Below are 16304 nucleotides of genomic sequence, written 5' to 3'. Positions count from 1 at the left end.
CCCCCCACTGCACTCTGGAGCTGCCAGGAGAGGCCCTTGCCCCGCAGGGTGAGGCTTGGGGAGCCGTGGCACCCCGCCTGTCTGGGCCCACAGCCCCAGGCCCCACGGGCGCAGGCACTGGATTGCCACCCCAGGCAGAGCCCGCCTGGAGCCAGAGAGGCTGGCGGAGGGGACGCCCGACTTGGAGCTCTGATGTGGGAAGGGTCGGAGGGCACATGGGGCCGGTGGGGGGCGCGGAGGGGCCAGGGTGGGGCCGGCAGCCCTGGCGCAGGGAGCCGCGGGGCCCTGACACCTCAGTGCGTGGAAGGGCGAGAGGAGATGGGTGCAGGGGGGCGCACCAGGCCCAGCAGCATGAGCACTGGCTTTCGCGCTATTGGGGGACTGGACGGGTGGGTCTGGGTCCGGGCCGCCTCACCCCAGCCTCGCCTCCACGCCAGGCGTGTGAGAGCTCATGCAGCCGGGGCCAGGCCGGCGTCTGGAGGGTGGGACGGGCTCTAAGGCACCTGCTCTGCAGGCGTGCCCGCCCCGTCGGGTCCCCCGAGCACGGCTGGGGGTGGCCCCCAGCCCCCGCCCCGTCAGCCCCAAGTCCAGAAAGACAGCCGGGGTCCGCGGGCCGCAGCCTGCTCCCGCCCACGAGCCTCGCGCCCGCGTTGCAGGTGAGCCGCGTGGAGCGCGAGAAGAGCCAGGAGCTGCGGCAGGTGCGGGAGCACGAGCAGCACAAGAACGCGGTGCTGCTGACGGAGCTCAAGAGCAAGCTGCACGAGGAGAAGATGAAGGAGCTGCAGGCCGTGCGGGAGACGCTGCTGCGGCAGCACGAGGCCGAGCTCCTGCGCGTCATCAAGATCAAGGACAACGAGAACCAGCGGCTGCAGGCGCTGCTGCAGAGCCTGCGGGACGGCGCCCCCGACAGGGCCAAGACCGTGCTGCTGTCCGAGGCCAAGGAGGAGGCCAAGCGCGGCTTCGAGGTGGAGAAGGTGAAGATGCAGCAGGAGATCTGCGAGCTGAAGGGCGCCAAGCGGCAGGTGGAGGAGGCGCTGACCGTGGCCATCCAGGCCGACAGGATCAAGGCCGCCGAGATGAGGAGCGTGTACCACCTGCACCAGGAGGAGATGTCGCGCATCAAGAAGGAGTGCGAGCGCGAGATCCGCAGGCTGGTACGTCCGGGCGCCGCGGCCAGGGCGAGGGAGACCCGTGGCCTCCCGAGGCCTGGGCGCCACTCGGGGAGGAGGCCCCGAAGGGCTCGGCGTTGGCAGCTCTGTCTGGGCACCCCGGCGGTCCAGAACCCGTGCTAAGGCGGCTCTGCAGAGGCCACTGGGCACTGTGAGCACAGCACCGGGAGGAGCCTCGGGCCCCGGAGCAGCTTCCTGGGGCACAGCTCTGGGCTTGTGGGACCACACGCTTCTCTTCCCTGCACAGCCGTTCCTTGTCCCCACGAGTGTGTGCGTGTTTGCGTGTGTGGACCCCTGGGAGCCTGCATGAGAGCATGGCGGTGTGACATGTATCTTGGGTGCTTGCATGCACATGTGGACATGTGTGTGTAGGCCCATGAGTACCTATGCAGGTGAGAGTGTGGTTTGTGGATGTGACCGTGTGCGTGCACGTATGTGCGTGTGTGTACGAGTGTGCAAGCCTGACAGTTTGGGCGTGGGGGTGTCTGAAGCTGAAGTAGGCCCCCCGGAGCGTCAGACATCCAGACTAAGTCACACTGGCTTCCGAAAGCCCTGGAAAGCTTTTCCAGGCCGCACTCAGAATTGGGGGGGAGGGGGTGGGTCAGTCAGGGGAGGCGGAGCCTCACTCTTGGGGGGCGGAGCCGCTTCTGCCAGGGGAGGCGGAGCCTGGTCAGGCAGGGGGCGGAGCCTCTCAGGGAGGCGGAGCCGGGTCAGGCAGGGGGCGGAGCTGGGCCAGTGGTGGGGGGGGCCGCAGCCTCTCAGTCAGGGAGGCGGAGCTGGGTCAGGCAGGGGGCGGGGCCGGGCCGGTGGGGGGCGGAGCCTCTTAGGGAGGCGGAGCAGGGCCAGTGGGGGGCGGAGCCACTCAGCCAGGGAGGCGGAGCAGGTCAGCCAGAGAGGTGGAGCCACGTCAGTCAGGGGTGGGGGGCCGCGTAAGACGGGGGAGGGGGTGCCGGTTCAGACAGGGGAGGCAGGGGGCAGGGGCGGGCCAGTGGGGGCGGGGCCTCACTCAATCAGGGCGGAGAAGTCAAGGGAGGCGGAACAGGTCAGTCAGGTGAGTCGGGGAGGCGGAGCCGCGTCAGTCAGGGGAGGGGGGCCTTGACATTCGGGGAGGGGAGGGGGAGCCAGTCGGGGAGGAGGAGGGGTACCCGGCAGTCGGGGAGTGGGAGCCCCTCGCGAGGGGGAGGGGGAGGGGAAGCCCCTCACAAGAGGGAGGGGGAGGGGAGCCCCTCATGAGGGGGAGGGGTGCCCGGCAGTCGGGGGAGGGGAGCCCCTCAGAAGAGGGAGAGGGAGGAGAGCCCCTTATGAGGGGGAGGGGGAGTGGGAGCCCCTCACTAGGGGGAGGGGGAGGGGAGCTCACGAGGGGGAGGCGGAGGGGGACCCCAGCAGGCGGGGGTGCGGCACCCCCGACCAGATCGCGCGGGCAGCAGGAGGGCCCGGGAGGCTCCCAACGCCCCTTCTAGAGGCGCCGGAGCACTGTGGGCCGAGCAGGCGGGAACACCCGCCGTCAGGTCCTTCCGGTGACCGCTCCGCGCCTGTCCAGAAAGGCCGGACAGGTCTCGGCTGTGTCCAAGGGGGCAGGTAAATGCCCTCCCCGCCCTCCGGGAAGCTCCCCGGGGACAGTGGGGCCAGAGCCGAGGTCAGAGGTCAGAGGTCGTCCTGCCGAAAGCCGAAATCGAGGCGGGGTGCGACTGACAACCAACGGCCCTCAGTCTCTGTGGTCATGTGTGTCTGGGTACATGTGCACAAGTGTGTCCAGGTGTGCCTGTGTACGGACATGTGCATGTTGATGTGTGTCTAAACACGTGGGCGTGTCCCATGTGTATGAGTACCAGTGTACGTGTACACACCTATGCATTAGTGTGTGTGCCCACGTGTGCACACCTATGTGCTGTGTGTACCTGTTGTGTGTAGCTCTGTGCACACCTGTGCACTGTGTGCTTGTGTGTGCATAATGTATGCATGCCTGTGTGCTGTGTGCATGCCTGTGTGCTGTGTGCACGCCTGTGTGCTGTGTGCACGCCTGTGTGCTGTGTCTCTGCTGTGCATCTCTGTGTGTGCCTGTGTGTATGCCTGTGTGCTGTGCATCTGTGCACACCTGTATGCTGTGCATCTGTGTGCGTGTCTGTGTGTATGCCTGTGTGCTGTGTGTCTGTGTGTGCCTGTGTGTCTGTGTGAGTGTGTGTGCCTGTGTGTGCTGTGTGTCTGTGTGTGTGCACGCCTGTGTGCTGTGTGTGTGAGTGTCTGTGCCTGTGTGCTGTGTGAGTGTCTGTGTGTGCCTGTGTGCTGTGTGTCTGTGTGTGCCTGTGTGCTGTGTGTGTGTCTGTGTGTGCCTGTGTGCTGTGTGTGTGAGTGTCTGTGTGTGCCTGTGTGCTATGTGTGTGAGTATCTGTGTGTCTGTGTATGTGCCTGTGTGTCTGTGTGAGTGTCTGTGTGTACGCCTGTGTGCTGTGTGTATGTGCCTGTGTGTGTGAGTGTGTGTGTGTGCCTGTGTGCTGTGAGTGTGTATGTGCCTGTGTGTGTGAGTGTGTGTGTGCCTGTGTGTGTGAGTGTCTGTGTGTATGCCTATGTGCTGTGTGTATGTGCCTGTGTGTGTGTCTGTGTGTGTGCCTGTGTGTCTGTGTGAGTGTGTGCCTGTGTGCTGTGTGTGTGAGTGTGTGTGTGTGCCTGTGTGCTGTGTGTGTGTGCCTGTGTGCTGTGTGTGAGTGTCTGTGTGTGCCTGTGTGCTGTGTGAGTATCTGTGTGTCTGTGTATGTGCCTGTGTGTCTGTGTGCTGTGTGTGTGTGTGCCTGTGTGCTGTGTGTATGTGCCTGTGTGTGTGAGTGTGTGTGTGTGCCTGTGTGTGTGCCTGTGTGTGTGAGTGTCTGTGTGTATGCCTATGTGCTGTGTGTATGTGCCTGTGTGTGTGTCTGTGTGTGTGCCTATGTGCTGTGTGTATGTGCCTGTGTGTGTGTCTGTGTGTGTGCCTGTGTGCTGTGTGTGTGAGTGTGTGTGTGTGCCTGTGTGCTGTGTGTGTGAGTGTGTGTGTGTCTGTGTGCTGTGTGTGTGTGTGCCTGTGTGCTGTGTGTCTGTGTGTGGCACACGTAGGCTCGGTGGTGTGTCTGCCCAGCACACAGCTGTCCCGGTTGCCCGTCACGCTCTTTCCCAGGGGCGTGTGGGTCTGTCCCCTGCCCCCCCCCCCGGCGGCCAGTCTCTGGTTTCTGAGGGAATAAGGCCCCACCGTGCTAGAGAAGCTCCCTCGGCCCCAGGCGCCTCACTCGAGTCACAGTAGCCGGGCTTGGTTGGGTCGGGGGAGAGGGGCAGAGCCTGGCATTAGGGCTTGCCCACAAAGAGGACTCACTGGCTCTCAGGTGCCCGGGAGCCGCCCCCACAGTGCGGCCGTCCTCGACTCCCGGAGCACTGGGCAGCCCAGGCTGACCGGGGAGTTGGCCTCAGACTGCACGGGACAAATGTGTGTGAGTCTGGGACCCTCACCAGTGTGGGTTCCTGCCCACGGAGCCAGGACCCCTGCCTCAGCCTGCTTCGGGGTCCCCGCAAAAGCTGTCCTGGTGCTGGCGGGGTGAGGTGCTCAGCAGGGCCCCTGTTGGCTCTTGTCCTCTCCACCAGGGGGTGGTGTGCAGCGGCCGCAAGGCCGGGCCTGCCCTGCCCCAGCCCCCGCATCGTATCACGTGTTTGCAGAAGTCACAGAGCCGCATCTCCATCTGAGGCGGTTCTGCTCTTCTGCAGCTCAGCTGTAACGAGACGCGGCAGCTCAGCCCTGCCCAGGAGCCCCCCCCCCACAGCCCCCGGGGGCCACGCAGCACCGGGAGTCTGTTTGCCCAGCCTCCTCCCTCCAGCCAGACCTCACAGGGGAGAGGCAGGGGTGGGGACCCAGCCGTCCTCGGGACAGGGAGATGCCGGAGCCACACACCCGGAGGACACGGGGAGTCGGGCTCCCGCGAGGGCTGCAGCCGTCCGGAGCCCCGGAGACAGGGTGCTGGCAGAGCGGGCAGTGCCTGGCGAGGGGCCCCTGCCCAGGGCTGCTGACCCGGGCGCCCGTGCTCGCGGTGACTGTGTTCTGTTCTCCTTGTAGATGGAGGAGATCAGATTTAAGGACAGAGCAGTCTTCGTGCTGGAGAGAGAGTTAGGGGTACAAGCCGGGCACGCTCAGAGACTGCAGCTCCAAAAGGAGGCTTTAGATGAGCAGCTGTCCCAGGTCAAGGAGGCTGATCGGCACCTGGGCAGCCCCAGACGGGAACTTCCTCATGCAATCAGTGCAGGAGCCGCTGCCGAGCACCCGGGAAGCCCCGTAAGCACCCCGGCTGCGCCCCCTCACCCACAGCACTTCAGCTGCCCCCCCCCCCCCCCGCACACGCACACAAGCACCACAGTCTGCTGCAGCCCTGTGGCATCTTCCGGAGGCCAGCGCCCTCCTGCCCAGGTCCCCGTGCCTGCAGCCTGCCGGGTGGACTGTGCCCCTCGGGGGTCGCCCGGGCTGGCCTGCAGCAGCTGCCTCCTGGCCGTCAGCCTGGAACCCTGAGGCTGAGGTGCTTGCGGGTCCCTGTCCATCCTGGGCTGGGGGAGTCCAGCTGCTCCTCCCCTCATCAAGGCCTGGGGGCCCGTGCGGCCACCTCTGACTTCCCCCAGTTCCTGCCACCAGGCACCTCCACCCTCTGCCCTCCACAGGCTGCCGGGAAGGCTCGGGCTCGGCCATTTGTCCCTCCTTTAGAGCCATCCTGGTGCTCGGGGAAACTGGGGTGTCTAAATTCGGGGGAGCCCCTGCAGATCTTCCTGGGTCTGCAGCCTCTCCTGCACCTGTTGAATGAGGAAGCGCCCCAGGCCCCCAGATCTCAGGGCAAAGCAGAGCCAGCCCTAGGCAGAGGTTCCGAGATCAGAAAGCCCCCTCGCTGGCCCGGCAGAGCTCAGCCCAGCTAGGCGCCCGCAGGGCCGCCAGTGCCCCTTAGAAGCCCAGTTCGAGGCAGCACACTTGTTGGGGACCCAGGGCCTGGCACCCTCAGGACACAGAAGCCGCAGTAGCACACGGTTCTGGTGCCTGCCCCTGCCCACCTCGCTCCCTCGCTCTGTCCCTCCGCCCGCCCCTGCGCTGGGCAGCAGCCATGGGCTCCAGGCCAAGTCGGACCGGGAGGGCCTGCTCTGCCCTCGGGCCCGGGCCTGCCGGCGCGGCTGTGCTGTCGCTCTGCGGTTTTGCAGTTGATGTTTGTTGTAGGAACAGCAGCTGGACGAGAAGGATGCTCGTCGCTTCCAACTCAAAATTGCCGAGCTGAGCGCCATCATCCGCAAGCTCGAGGACCGCAACGCTCTGCTGTCCGAGGAGAGGAACGAGCTGGTGAGCGGGGCTGGGGGGCAGGGGCACGGCGGGGAGGGGCTGCGACCAGAGCCCGCCCCCAGCCCAGCGCCCACTAACAGAACCCGGCGGGGGAGTGACCCTGTTTGGCTCCCTGGTGCTGGCCTGTGTGGCTGTCCAGCCGGCACGGCCATCAGCCCCCAGCCGGAGAGCCAGAGTCCCTCTGCAGCCCGCCCCGTCCCGTCCCGTCCCCATCCCCGTCCCCTGAGCCTGCTCTCTCCCCAGCTGAAGCGCCTGCGAGAGGCCGAGAGCCAGTACAAGCCGCTGCTGGACAAGAACAAGCGCCTGAGCCGCAAGAGCGAGGAGCTGGCTCACACGCTGCGGCGTCTGCAGAGCAAGCTCAAGCTCATCACGCAGGAGAACCTGGAGATGGTGAGCGCCCGGGGGCACCGCGGGCGGGAGTGGCCCGGCCCAGGGGCCTCGGGAGGCTGAGTGGGGTGTGGGCAGGTGGGCGGGGTCTGCCCAGGAGGGAAAGGGACGCCACCCCCACAGCTACAGGCGAGTTGGGGGGCAGGGCCTGGGTCTGGGACTGTGAGTCCCTGGGGACTGAGTCCCTGGGGAGGGGCCGCCCCGGGCGTGCCCGCCCCTGCACAGGTCGGCTCCTGTGGCAGGGCGCCGGGCGGGTGAGTGCGGGGCCCGGGCCCCTCACGCCCGTGACGCCGCGTGTCGCAGAGGCAGCGGGCGGGCTCCGTGCGCAGACCCAGCTCCCTGAATGACCTGGAGAGGAGCCGGGAGGAGCAGGAGGCCGACTTCCTGCGGCTGCAGCTGCTGGAGCAGCAGCACCTCATCGACGAGCTCTCCAAGGTACGGCCCGCCCCGCGCCCACCGCCCCGCCCCCACCGCCCCGCCCCCACCGCCCCCCAGACCCCTCCCTGGGCCTGCCCTCCTGGAGCCACTGCGGGGATCAGGTTCGGGGCCCCTAGGTGCAGTCAGCACCTTCCTCCAGCCGGCTCTTTTCCAGACCCTCGAGACCACCGGCTTCGTGAAGAGTGTCCTGGTGAGTATCTGCTGCCCCCGGACTCAGGGCCCCCCACCCCGACCCTTCCCCACCCCCCAAACTCTCCTTGTGCCCCAAGCTCTCTCCCACCCCAAACTCTGTCTCCCAAACTCTCTTCTGCCTACCAAACTCTCCCCACCCCATTATCTCCCACCCTCCCCAACTCTCACGAGCCCCCAATTCGCCCATCACCCAAACTCTTTTATCCCCCAAACATTCCTGACCCCCCACTCTCTCCCCACCCTCCACTCTTTCCCCATCCTCCCACTCCCCATCCCCCCTTCTCCCCACCCCCCCGTTCCCCCCATCCCCACTCTCCCTCATCCCCCACTCCCATCCCCCACTCTCCCCCATCCCCCACTCTCTCATACCCCCACTCTCTCCCATCCCTCCACTCTCCCATCCCCCCACCCTTTCTAATCCCCCACTCTCCCCCATCCCCCCACTCTCTCCCATCCCCCACTCTTCCGTCCCCCCCCACCCTCTCTCCCCACCCTGGGCTGGCCGGGGCTGGGTAGTGGTGATGCCGCTGTCTGTTAGGGAAGGTTCCAGTGTGCTGGCAGATTTCTCATCGGTGCTGCCCATGGGCACCAGCATCCAGACCCACAGGGCCTGACCCCTGACCCCCGGCCCCCCCTGGCACCCTCCTCAGGCCCGTGGCTCACTCCCATGGGTCTCTGTATGACCACACTGGAGAGAAGTGGGGCTCGGGTGAAGCTCAGTCCTCAAAGTGCTCCTAGCCCAGGGTGCCCCAAGCCTGGCCTCCAGAGGAAAGCGGGGTCCTCAGCAGGGGCAGTGTCAGTCCACAGCCTTGGGCTCACCCCGTAAGGAACGTCAGAGACTCATTCTCAGCCCTCACCTCAGCCCCACCCGGCCCCCACACCAGCCCCCAAACTCCTGTCTGCTTGTTGCAGGAGCGTGAGAAGCTGCTAAGGTTCCGGAAACAGAGGAAGAAGATGGCGAAGCTCCCCAAGGTGGGTGCGGGTGGGCGGGCCCATGGGACAGCAGGGGGTCCCAGTCAGGGTCACTGAGGCTCCCCAAGGTGGGTGCAGGTGGGCGGGCCCGTGGGGCAGCAGGGGGTCCCAGTCAGGGTCACTGAGGCTCCCCAAGGTGGGTGCGGGTGGGCGGGCCCATGGGACAGCAGGGGGTCCCAGTCAGGGTCACTGAGGCTCCCCAAGGTGGGTGCGGGTGGGCGGGCCCGTGGGGCAGCAGGGGGTCCCAATCAGGGTCATTGAGGCTCCCCAAGGTGGGTGCGGGAGGGCGGGCCCGTGGGGGCAGCAGGGGGTCCCAGTCAGGGTCACTGAGGCTCCCCAAGGTGGGTGCGGGTGGGCGGGCCAGCAGGACAGCAGGGGGTCCCAGTCAGGGCTGCTCACTGAGGCTCCAGGAGAAGCCTTGGGGCCGACCCAGGATGCACTGCATCCCCCAGACCCGTGTGCCCCGACCCCATGTCCCCTTGGTGTGAGGTTATTGGGGATGTGGTTTCTGTGCCTCACCTCTCTGGTGGGTGTGGCCCAGCCAGGGGGACCAGTGTGTGTCTCCCCTCCCCAGGCCCCGCAGGTCTGATGTCCCTGGCCCAGCGCTGTCCAGGCACAACTGTGAGGGAGAGGGTGCAGCCGGTCAGAGATGTCAGGGACAGGGCCTCCCGGCTCCACCTGAGGACACAGGACAGTCCACTCCGCCCGGCGCCCTCAGCAGGGGCTGTGGGTGCAGAGTGGGGGTCAGGAGGGCAGGAGAAGGGCCAGGGGAGCAGGTCAGGATACCCCCTGCTCCCTCAGAGCGGGGAAGGGCCTGGGGGTGACCCCTGGTGACTCTAGAGCCCAATGTCCAGTCCAGGGACATTCTCCAGAAGCTCTGCAGTAGGAGGTGGCAGGGCCCTGGAGTGGCTGGACAGAGTGTGTGGTGGGCAGTGATGGGCGATTACGGGCAGTCGATGGACAGTAATAGGCAGTGGTGGGCAGTGAGGACCAGTGGTGGGCAGTGAGGGACAGTGGTGGGCAGTGGGGGACAGTGGTGGGCAGTGGGGGACAGTGATGGCAGTGGGGGACAGTGATGGACAGTGGGGGACAGTGGTGGGCAGTGAGGGACAGTGGTGGGCAGTGGGGGACAATGGTGGGCAGTGGGGGACAGTGATGGCAGTGGTGGGCAGTGGGGGACAGTGATGGCAGTGGTGGGCAGTGGGGGACAGTGATGGCAGTGAGGGACAGTGGTGGGCAGTGAGGGACAGTGGTGGGCAGTGAGGGACAATGGTGGATAGTGAGGGACAATGGTGGGCAGTGAGGGACAGTGGTGGCCGTGGTGGGCAGTGGTCGTTTGTGATGGGCCGTGGTGCCAGATCCACAAGACCGAAGGCGCCTATGGGAGCCCAGAGAGGGGCTTGGGGTGAAGGTGCTGGGCTGGGGAGGGCGGGACAGAGGGGCCCTGGCAGGGGCTGCCCACAGAGGACGTGGTGTGTCCAGGACTAAGGGCCTCGGTGCCATGGCCCCGGGGCGCTCTGCCATGTTCCTCAGGCCTCTGCCGCAGCTGGTGCCTGCCGCCTCTCGGGGCCTCTCCTCGGTGGCGGGGCCCTGGCCGCCCCCTCCCACGGTGCCCTTGCACAGGCTGAGGGGGAGTGGAGCCGAGGCCCGGGGCTCTGTGCCGAGGACCCCGGCCCGGGCAGATCACGTGACAGGACTCTGGTCGCAGCCCGTGGTGGTGGAGACCTTCTTCGGATACGACGAAGAGGGGTCCCTGGACTCGGACGGCTCTTCCGTGTCCTACCAGACGGACAGGACGGACCAGACCCCGTGCACCCCTGACGATGACCTAGAGGAGGTGACTTCCTGCTGGGACGGGGCGGGTCTTTCTCCACAGCTGGGAGGGTCCCAGGCGGCCTCGCTCAGCTCTGGCCGGGGCTCGTGGGGAGGGCGTTCTGGGCCCTGACTGGGCTGGATCTAGGGCCTAGAGGGCTTCCTGGAGGCAGATGGGGAGGAGGGGCACCTGCCTGCCCTTGCCTGTGGCGCTGGGGTCCGGGCCTGGGGAGGACTGGAGGCCCAGGCGGGCCTGGCCTGCTGCTGCCTCCTCCACCACACAGTGGGGCCAGGCGCCACCCCCTTGTGGCGTGTGCTGTGTGCTGTATGCCTGTGGCATATGCTTCTATGGCATGTGCCCTGTGACGTGTGCTATGTGCTGTGCCGTGTGGCGTGTGCCATGTGGTGTTACCATGTGGCATGTGCCTATTTGAGGCATATGTCATGTGGCATGGAGCATATGCTGTGTGCCGTGTGCCGTGTGCCACGTAGTGTTACCATGTGGCATGTGCCCGTTTGTGGCATGGAGCATGTGCTGTGTGGCGTGTGCAGGAGTCTGACACATGGGCTCTGCAGGGCATGGCCAGGGAGGAGACGGAGCTGCGGTTCCGGCAGCTGACCATGGAGTACCAGGCGCTCCAGCGTGCCTACGCGCTACTGCAGGAGCAGGTTGGAGGGTCGCTGGACGCAGAGCGAGAAGTCAAGGTCCACGGAGCTTCTACTCTGCCACCTTCTGTCCTCCCGCCCCCGGGCCTTGGGGAGGCCTTGCTGGGGGGTGGGGCCGCTGTGGCTGCTGGTGGAGCCGGGCTGCAGCCCTGGGCGGCTCGGCCCACGCCCGTCCCCTCTCCAGAGGGACCTGCCCACGCCTGGGCCACGTCTCCCGGGAGCTGAGGTCACATGTCCAGCCCAGAGGGGTCCTGGGCAAGCTGGCAGTGGGAAAGATCAGTGAGCAGCACAGACCCCCAGCCCTCCGCGGAGGCTCCACGGGCTCACGCCTAGCACCCCCTTCTTAAGGACAAAACCACTCAGCACCCCAGAGCTCTGGAGAGCACCCCCGCTGCACCCGTTCTGGAAGGGTTATTCTAGGTGCAGGTCGGCAGCGGTGCTGAGAAGGGGCCTGGGGCCAGGGCTTCTCGCCCGACACAGCCAGCGTGCAGCTGGGGGTGGGGCCGGGAGGAGCAGCACTGGGCCCCCTGCCCCGCAGCCCTGTCCCCCTGCTGCTGGCGGTGGAGGAACGGGCCGTGCTGCCGTCCACAGACCAGAGAGCAGCTGCAGGAAGAGGTGCAGAGGGCGCAGACACGAATCGAGGACCTGGAGCGGACGCTGGCTGAGCGCGGGCAGGTGCGCCCAAGGGGGCACCCACGTCCCGGGAGGTTTCGGAGTGGAAAGCGGCCTCCACAGGGTCAGGGGACTCTCTGGGCCCGAGAGTGTGGCCCCCAGGAGTCTCGGAGGAAAGGCGGGACCCCGGGAGCAGGGCAGGGACTGGGCCTGGCCCTCACGGCCCTTCTGAGCTGAGCAGGGGCCAGCCCTGATGGCGCCCACCGCCTGCCACCTCCTTCCTCAGGACATGAAGTGGATCGAGGAGAAGCAGGCTCTGTACCGCAGGAACCAGGAGCTGGTGGAGAAGGTGGGTCCTGCCCGGCCCCTGGCTCGGCTGGAGCCGCCTGCTCTGCCCCCAGGGCCGTGGTCACTCTTACTGCCCAGCAGAAGCCCCTCTCTGGCCAGGGCACACTCCAGCGCCCCGCAGGACAGCGGCTCAGTGGGCCCGAGGACGTGGGTCTCTGCTTTCACAGGCCCGGCCCCAAGGAGGTGGTCAGAAGGGCCACCTGCCAGGCCGTCCCGCTGCCCGTCTGCTGCCCGTCCCTGAGCTCAGCTCCCACTTCACACAGGGGCTGCGAGTGACTGCGGAGAGCTGGGCCCGGAGCCATTCGGGCCCAGGGGACCGCTGGGAACCCGCAGGCAGAAAGCCCTCGGGGCACAGCTCCCTGGGGCCCACCCCCGCCCCCGTGTCTCTGCCCGTGGGGCTCTGGGCCGCGTGGTCAGCCCGGCGTCCCTCTGTGCAGGTCAGGCAGATGCAGGTGGAGGAGGCGCGGCTGCAGCACGAGGTCCAGGACGCGAGGGACCAGAACGAGCTGCTGGAGTTCCGCGTGCTGGAGCTCGAGGTGTGGGGCGGGCGCCCGGCGCAGAGGGTGGGGCGGGAGGGCCGGGGCTGCCTGCAGAGGCAGGTGGGCTGCAGGTGGGCGCCACCAGCCTTCACTCTGTCTCAGGAACGGGAGAGGAAGTCCCCCGCCATCACCTTCCACCACACCCCCTTCGCGGAAGGGAAGAGCCCTCTGCAGTCCTACTGTGAGGCTGAAGGCGTGACGGTGAGCCCGGACCCGCCCCGCCCCGCCCCTGCTACCTGCAAAGCCTCCCTGTTGGACGCTCATGCGCCCCTCACCTCCTTCCCCCAGGACATCGTGGTCAGTGAGCTGATGAAGAAGCTGGACATTCTGGGGGACAACGCCGTAAGTGTAGGTCGCTCTCCTGATTTGTATACGCCCCCGCCCGCCACCCCCTGCCCTGGCCCCTGGGCCCCTGGTACCCTATGGCTGCAGTCACATACCCATCCACCTTGACTCAGCTGCCAAGAAGGGCCCTGGCACATAGGAAAAATTCTGCTCTTCTGTTTTGGTGCCTACCCAGGGCCTCAGCCCTAGAGTGATGGACTCAGGGCCCAGCTCTGTAGGGGAGCATGAGATCAGGCAGCTCTGTGGGGAGCACGGAGATCAGATAGCTCTGTGGGGGGACCTCAGGGATACAGGGATCGGGCAGCTCTGTTGGGAGCACGGGGATCAGGCAGCTCTGTGGGGAGCACGGGGATCGGGCAGCTCTGTGGGGGGACCTTAGGGATACAGGGCTCGGGCAGCTCTGTGGGGAGCACGGGGCTCTGGTCCCAGAGCTGTGGGTGGGCTGAGCTGCCCTATTTGGATCACGGGCTACAGGCTGCAAGAGTTATTGCCGGGATCTTCTCACCCTGTAAGCTCTTTGATTCACCCGAGACCCTCCGGGAGGTCCTACCTCTTCTTACAGGGAGGCCGACCCCATCGAACAGCCCCTGGATTTTATTTAGGGCTAATTTTAACTCTGTCTCCGCCCCTTGAAGACTGATCACCAAGGGGCAGCTGAAAGCCCTCACACGTCACCCTCTGCCCACTCTCTGCTCCTCACCCACCCTCCCCTCTCCCTCCATCCAATCCCGTCCATCCCCGTCCATCCCCTTTCTCCTCCACCCCCTCCTTGTCCGTCCCCCTTCTCGTCCATCATCCTTGCTCACTCGCGTCCTCTCTCCGCCCGGGTCCGAGGAGTCCGGCCCCTCTGAGGATGCTGACCGAGCCCCAGACCAGCCTCCCCGCCCAGATGGACCCGGGCGGGACAGGCCTGAGTGAGGCACATCCCGAGGCAAAGCCATCCGTGGGACGCCCACAAAACAGAGTTGTGCCCACCATGCCATGCACAGAGTGGCACTGGACCAGGAGCTAGCTGGCTTCCAGCCCCAGTGTGGTCAGGGGCAGCGAGGGAGCCATAATCACTGGCTAATGTGTCCTTCCCGAGTGAGGACAGTGAGGTCAGAGGGAGCAAGGTGAGTGCTCCGAGAAGCACGAGTTTGCAACTGTTGCTCCTCCTCCCTGTGCCATCAGCCCAGCAAAGACGCCAAATCTCCCACCACACACACCATACACCCGCCCACACCCACACACACCCGCCCACACCCACACACACCTGCCCACACCCACACACACCTGCCCACACCCACACACACCTGCCCACACCCACACCTACCCACACCCACACACACCTGCCCACACCAACACACCTGCCCACACCCACACACCTGCCCACACCCACCTGCCCACACCCACACCCACACCCACCTGCCCACACCCACACACACCTACCCACACCCACACACACCTGCCCACACCCACACCCACCTGCCCACACCCACACCCACACCCACCTGCCCACACCCACACCCACCTGCCCACACCCACACACACCTACCCACACCCACACACACCTGCCCACACCAACATACAACTGCTCACACCCACACACACCCACATACACCTGCCCACACCCACACACACCACACACACACCTGCTCACACCCACATACACCTGCCCACACCCACACACACCTGCTCACACCTGCTCACACCCACACACACCTGCCTACACCCACACACCTGCCCACACCCACATACACCTGCCCACACCCACACCTGCCCACACCCACACACCTGCTCACACCCGCTCACACCCACACACACCTGCCCACACCCACACACACCTCACACCCACTCACACCCACATACACCTGCCCACACCCACACACACCTGCCCACACCCACACACACCTCACACCCACTCACACCCACATACACCTGCCCACACCCACACACACCTGCTCACACCCACATACACCTGCCCACACCCACACACACCTGCCCACACCCACACACACCTGCCCACACCCACATACACCTGCCCACACCCACATACACCTGCCCACACCTGCCCGCACCTGCCATAGACCTGCCTACACTCACACACACCTGCCCAAACCCAACAAGCACCTGCCCACAGATCATATACCCGCCACACTCCCATACACCTGCCCACAGACCATGCACCTGCCCACACTGAACCATACACCTGCCCACACCCAGACACACTTACCCACACCCACACCCATTTGCCCACACCCATACATACCTGCCCACACGCACATATACCTGCCCACGCCTGCCGTGCACATAACCCACATCCACCAAGCACCAATTATACTCCTCACCAAACACTGACAGACACCCAGCAAACACCATCCAGACATCTTACCACATACCCACAGTCCACCCACGGTATATCCGCAACGTGGTCCAGCAAACACTGACCTCACACTTCATCATACACCCACTGTGCACCCACCACGTACCCCCCCAGCACTGACCACCTCCTCAGCGTATGCCCTGCCAGACACCCCCTTCCCCCACGAGTGCCCTCCTGCCCTTCTCACTGCACCCCACCATGCCCTGCCCGGTCTCCAGCCGACGCTGCCTCTGTTCCGCTTACAGAGCCTGAGCAATGACGAGCAGGTGGTCATCATCCAAGCCAGGACAGTGCTGACCTTGGCCGAGAAGGTAGAGGGCTGTGGGGGTCATGGGGGAGGGGTGCTGTACTGCTCCAGCGGGCATGGGGGGCCTGGGGCCGGGCCTGAGGCTGTGCCACCTGCTCTTGTGTCCTGCCCAGTGGCTGCAGCAGATCGAGGAGGCAGAGGCTGCCCTGCAGCGGAGGATGGGCGACCTGGAGACGGAGAAGGTGGGCGGCGGGCAGCGGGTGGCGGCGGCCAGGGGCAGGGGCCGTCTGCCCGAGGCCCACACAGTCCCTGTGTCCCAGGAGCTGTTCAGTAAACAGAAGGGCTACCTGGACGAGGAGCTGGACTTCCGGAAGCAGTCCCTGGACCAGGCTCACAAGGTGGGCGCGGCCGTGTGGCCCGGGACTCTGCCTCTGTCCAGGGGGCCACCCGGCTCAGCAGGGTGCTCGAGGGCCCGGGGGCCAGCAGGGCGGGCAGTGGCCCCAGAGCGCGTCCGCGGGGCTGAGGCCCGTCGGATGGCGGTGCCCTCCCACTGGGAGACGCGGCCGGAGCGGGAGGGGTCCTCCGGCCTCTCAGACCCATGAGTCACGTGACCTGGTGACCGGACAGTAACCGTGATCCCGGGCCCATGCGCCGCCTGGGGTGGGGCAGGCAGGGCGGGCAGGGGCACCCACATGGGGCAGCACACAGGCCCCCACAGCTGCGCTCGGGCACAATCCCTCCAGAAGCCCTGTCGTGCCCGTGGGCGCAGAATGGCCTGCTCCAGCCACCGGTCAGTGCAGCGATGGGCGCCCGGCCCTCGGGAGCCAGACCTGCCCACTGCCGTGCCCACAGCACCCACTGTGCCCTCTGACTGTGGCCCCTCACTTCGGGG

General features: G+C 66.2%; 1 protein-coding gene across 19 annotated transcripts in view; it reads left to right on the top strand.

The window, feature by feature from the left end:
• JAKMIP3 (Janus kinase and microtubule interacting protein 3) overlaps window positions 1-16304 on the top strand; it is a 45872-nt gene that overhangs the window by 19216 nt on the left and 10352 nt on the right. For 6 of the 19 annotated variants that reach the window (XM_055118944.1, XM_055118942.1, XM_055118945.1 and 3 more), the window contains exons 3-19: window positions 657-1154; window positions 5239-5454; window positions 6373-6492; window positions 6736-6882; window positions 7183-7314; window positions 7472-7507; window positions 8422-8481; window positions 10190-10318; window positions 10870-10998; window positions 11551-11634; window positions 11858-11920; window positions 12357-12455; window positions 12561-12659; window positions 12747-12806; window positions 15411-15476; window positions 15586-15654; window positions 15733-15810. In XM_055118944.1, the coding sequence (XP_054974919.1) occupies window positions 657-1154; window positions 5239-5454; window positions 6373-6492; window positions 6736-6882; window positions 7183-7314; window positions 7472-7507; window positions 8422-8481; window positions 10190-10318; window positions 10870-10998; window positions 11551-11634; window positions 11858-11920; window positions 12357-12455; window positions 12561-12659; window positions 12747-12806; window positions 15411-15476; window positions 15586-15654; window positions 15733-15810 (2085 nt within the window). The remainder of the gene's footprint in view (window positions 1-656; window positions 1155-5238; window positions 5455-6372; window positions 6493-6735; window positions 6883-7182; window positions 7315-7471; window positions 7508-8421; window positions 8482-10189; window positions 10319-10869; window positions 10999-11550; window positions 11635-11857; window positions 11921-12356; window positions 12456-12560; window positions 12660-12746; window positions 12807-15410; window positions 15477-15585; window positions 15655-15732; window positions 15811-16304) is intronic. The other 13 variants (XM_055118959.1, XM_055118948.1, XM_055118946.1 and 10 more) reach the window with 8 other exon arrangements.

This window comes from Sorex araneus, chromosome 11 (genome assembly GCF_027595985.1).
Source record: "Sorex araneus isolate mSorAra2 chromosome 11, mSorAra2.pri, whole genome shotgun sequence".
Lineage (NCBI taxonomy): Eukaryota > Metazoa > Chordata > Mammalia > Eulipotyphla > Soricidae > Sorex > Sorex araneus.
Note: the sequence above shows the minus strand (reverse complement) of the source record. Positions and strands in the feature narration are given on the sequence as shown.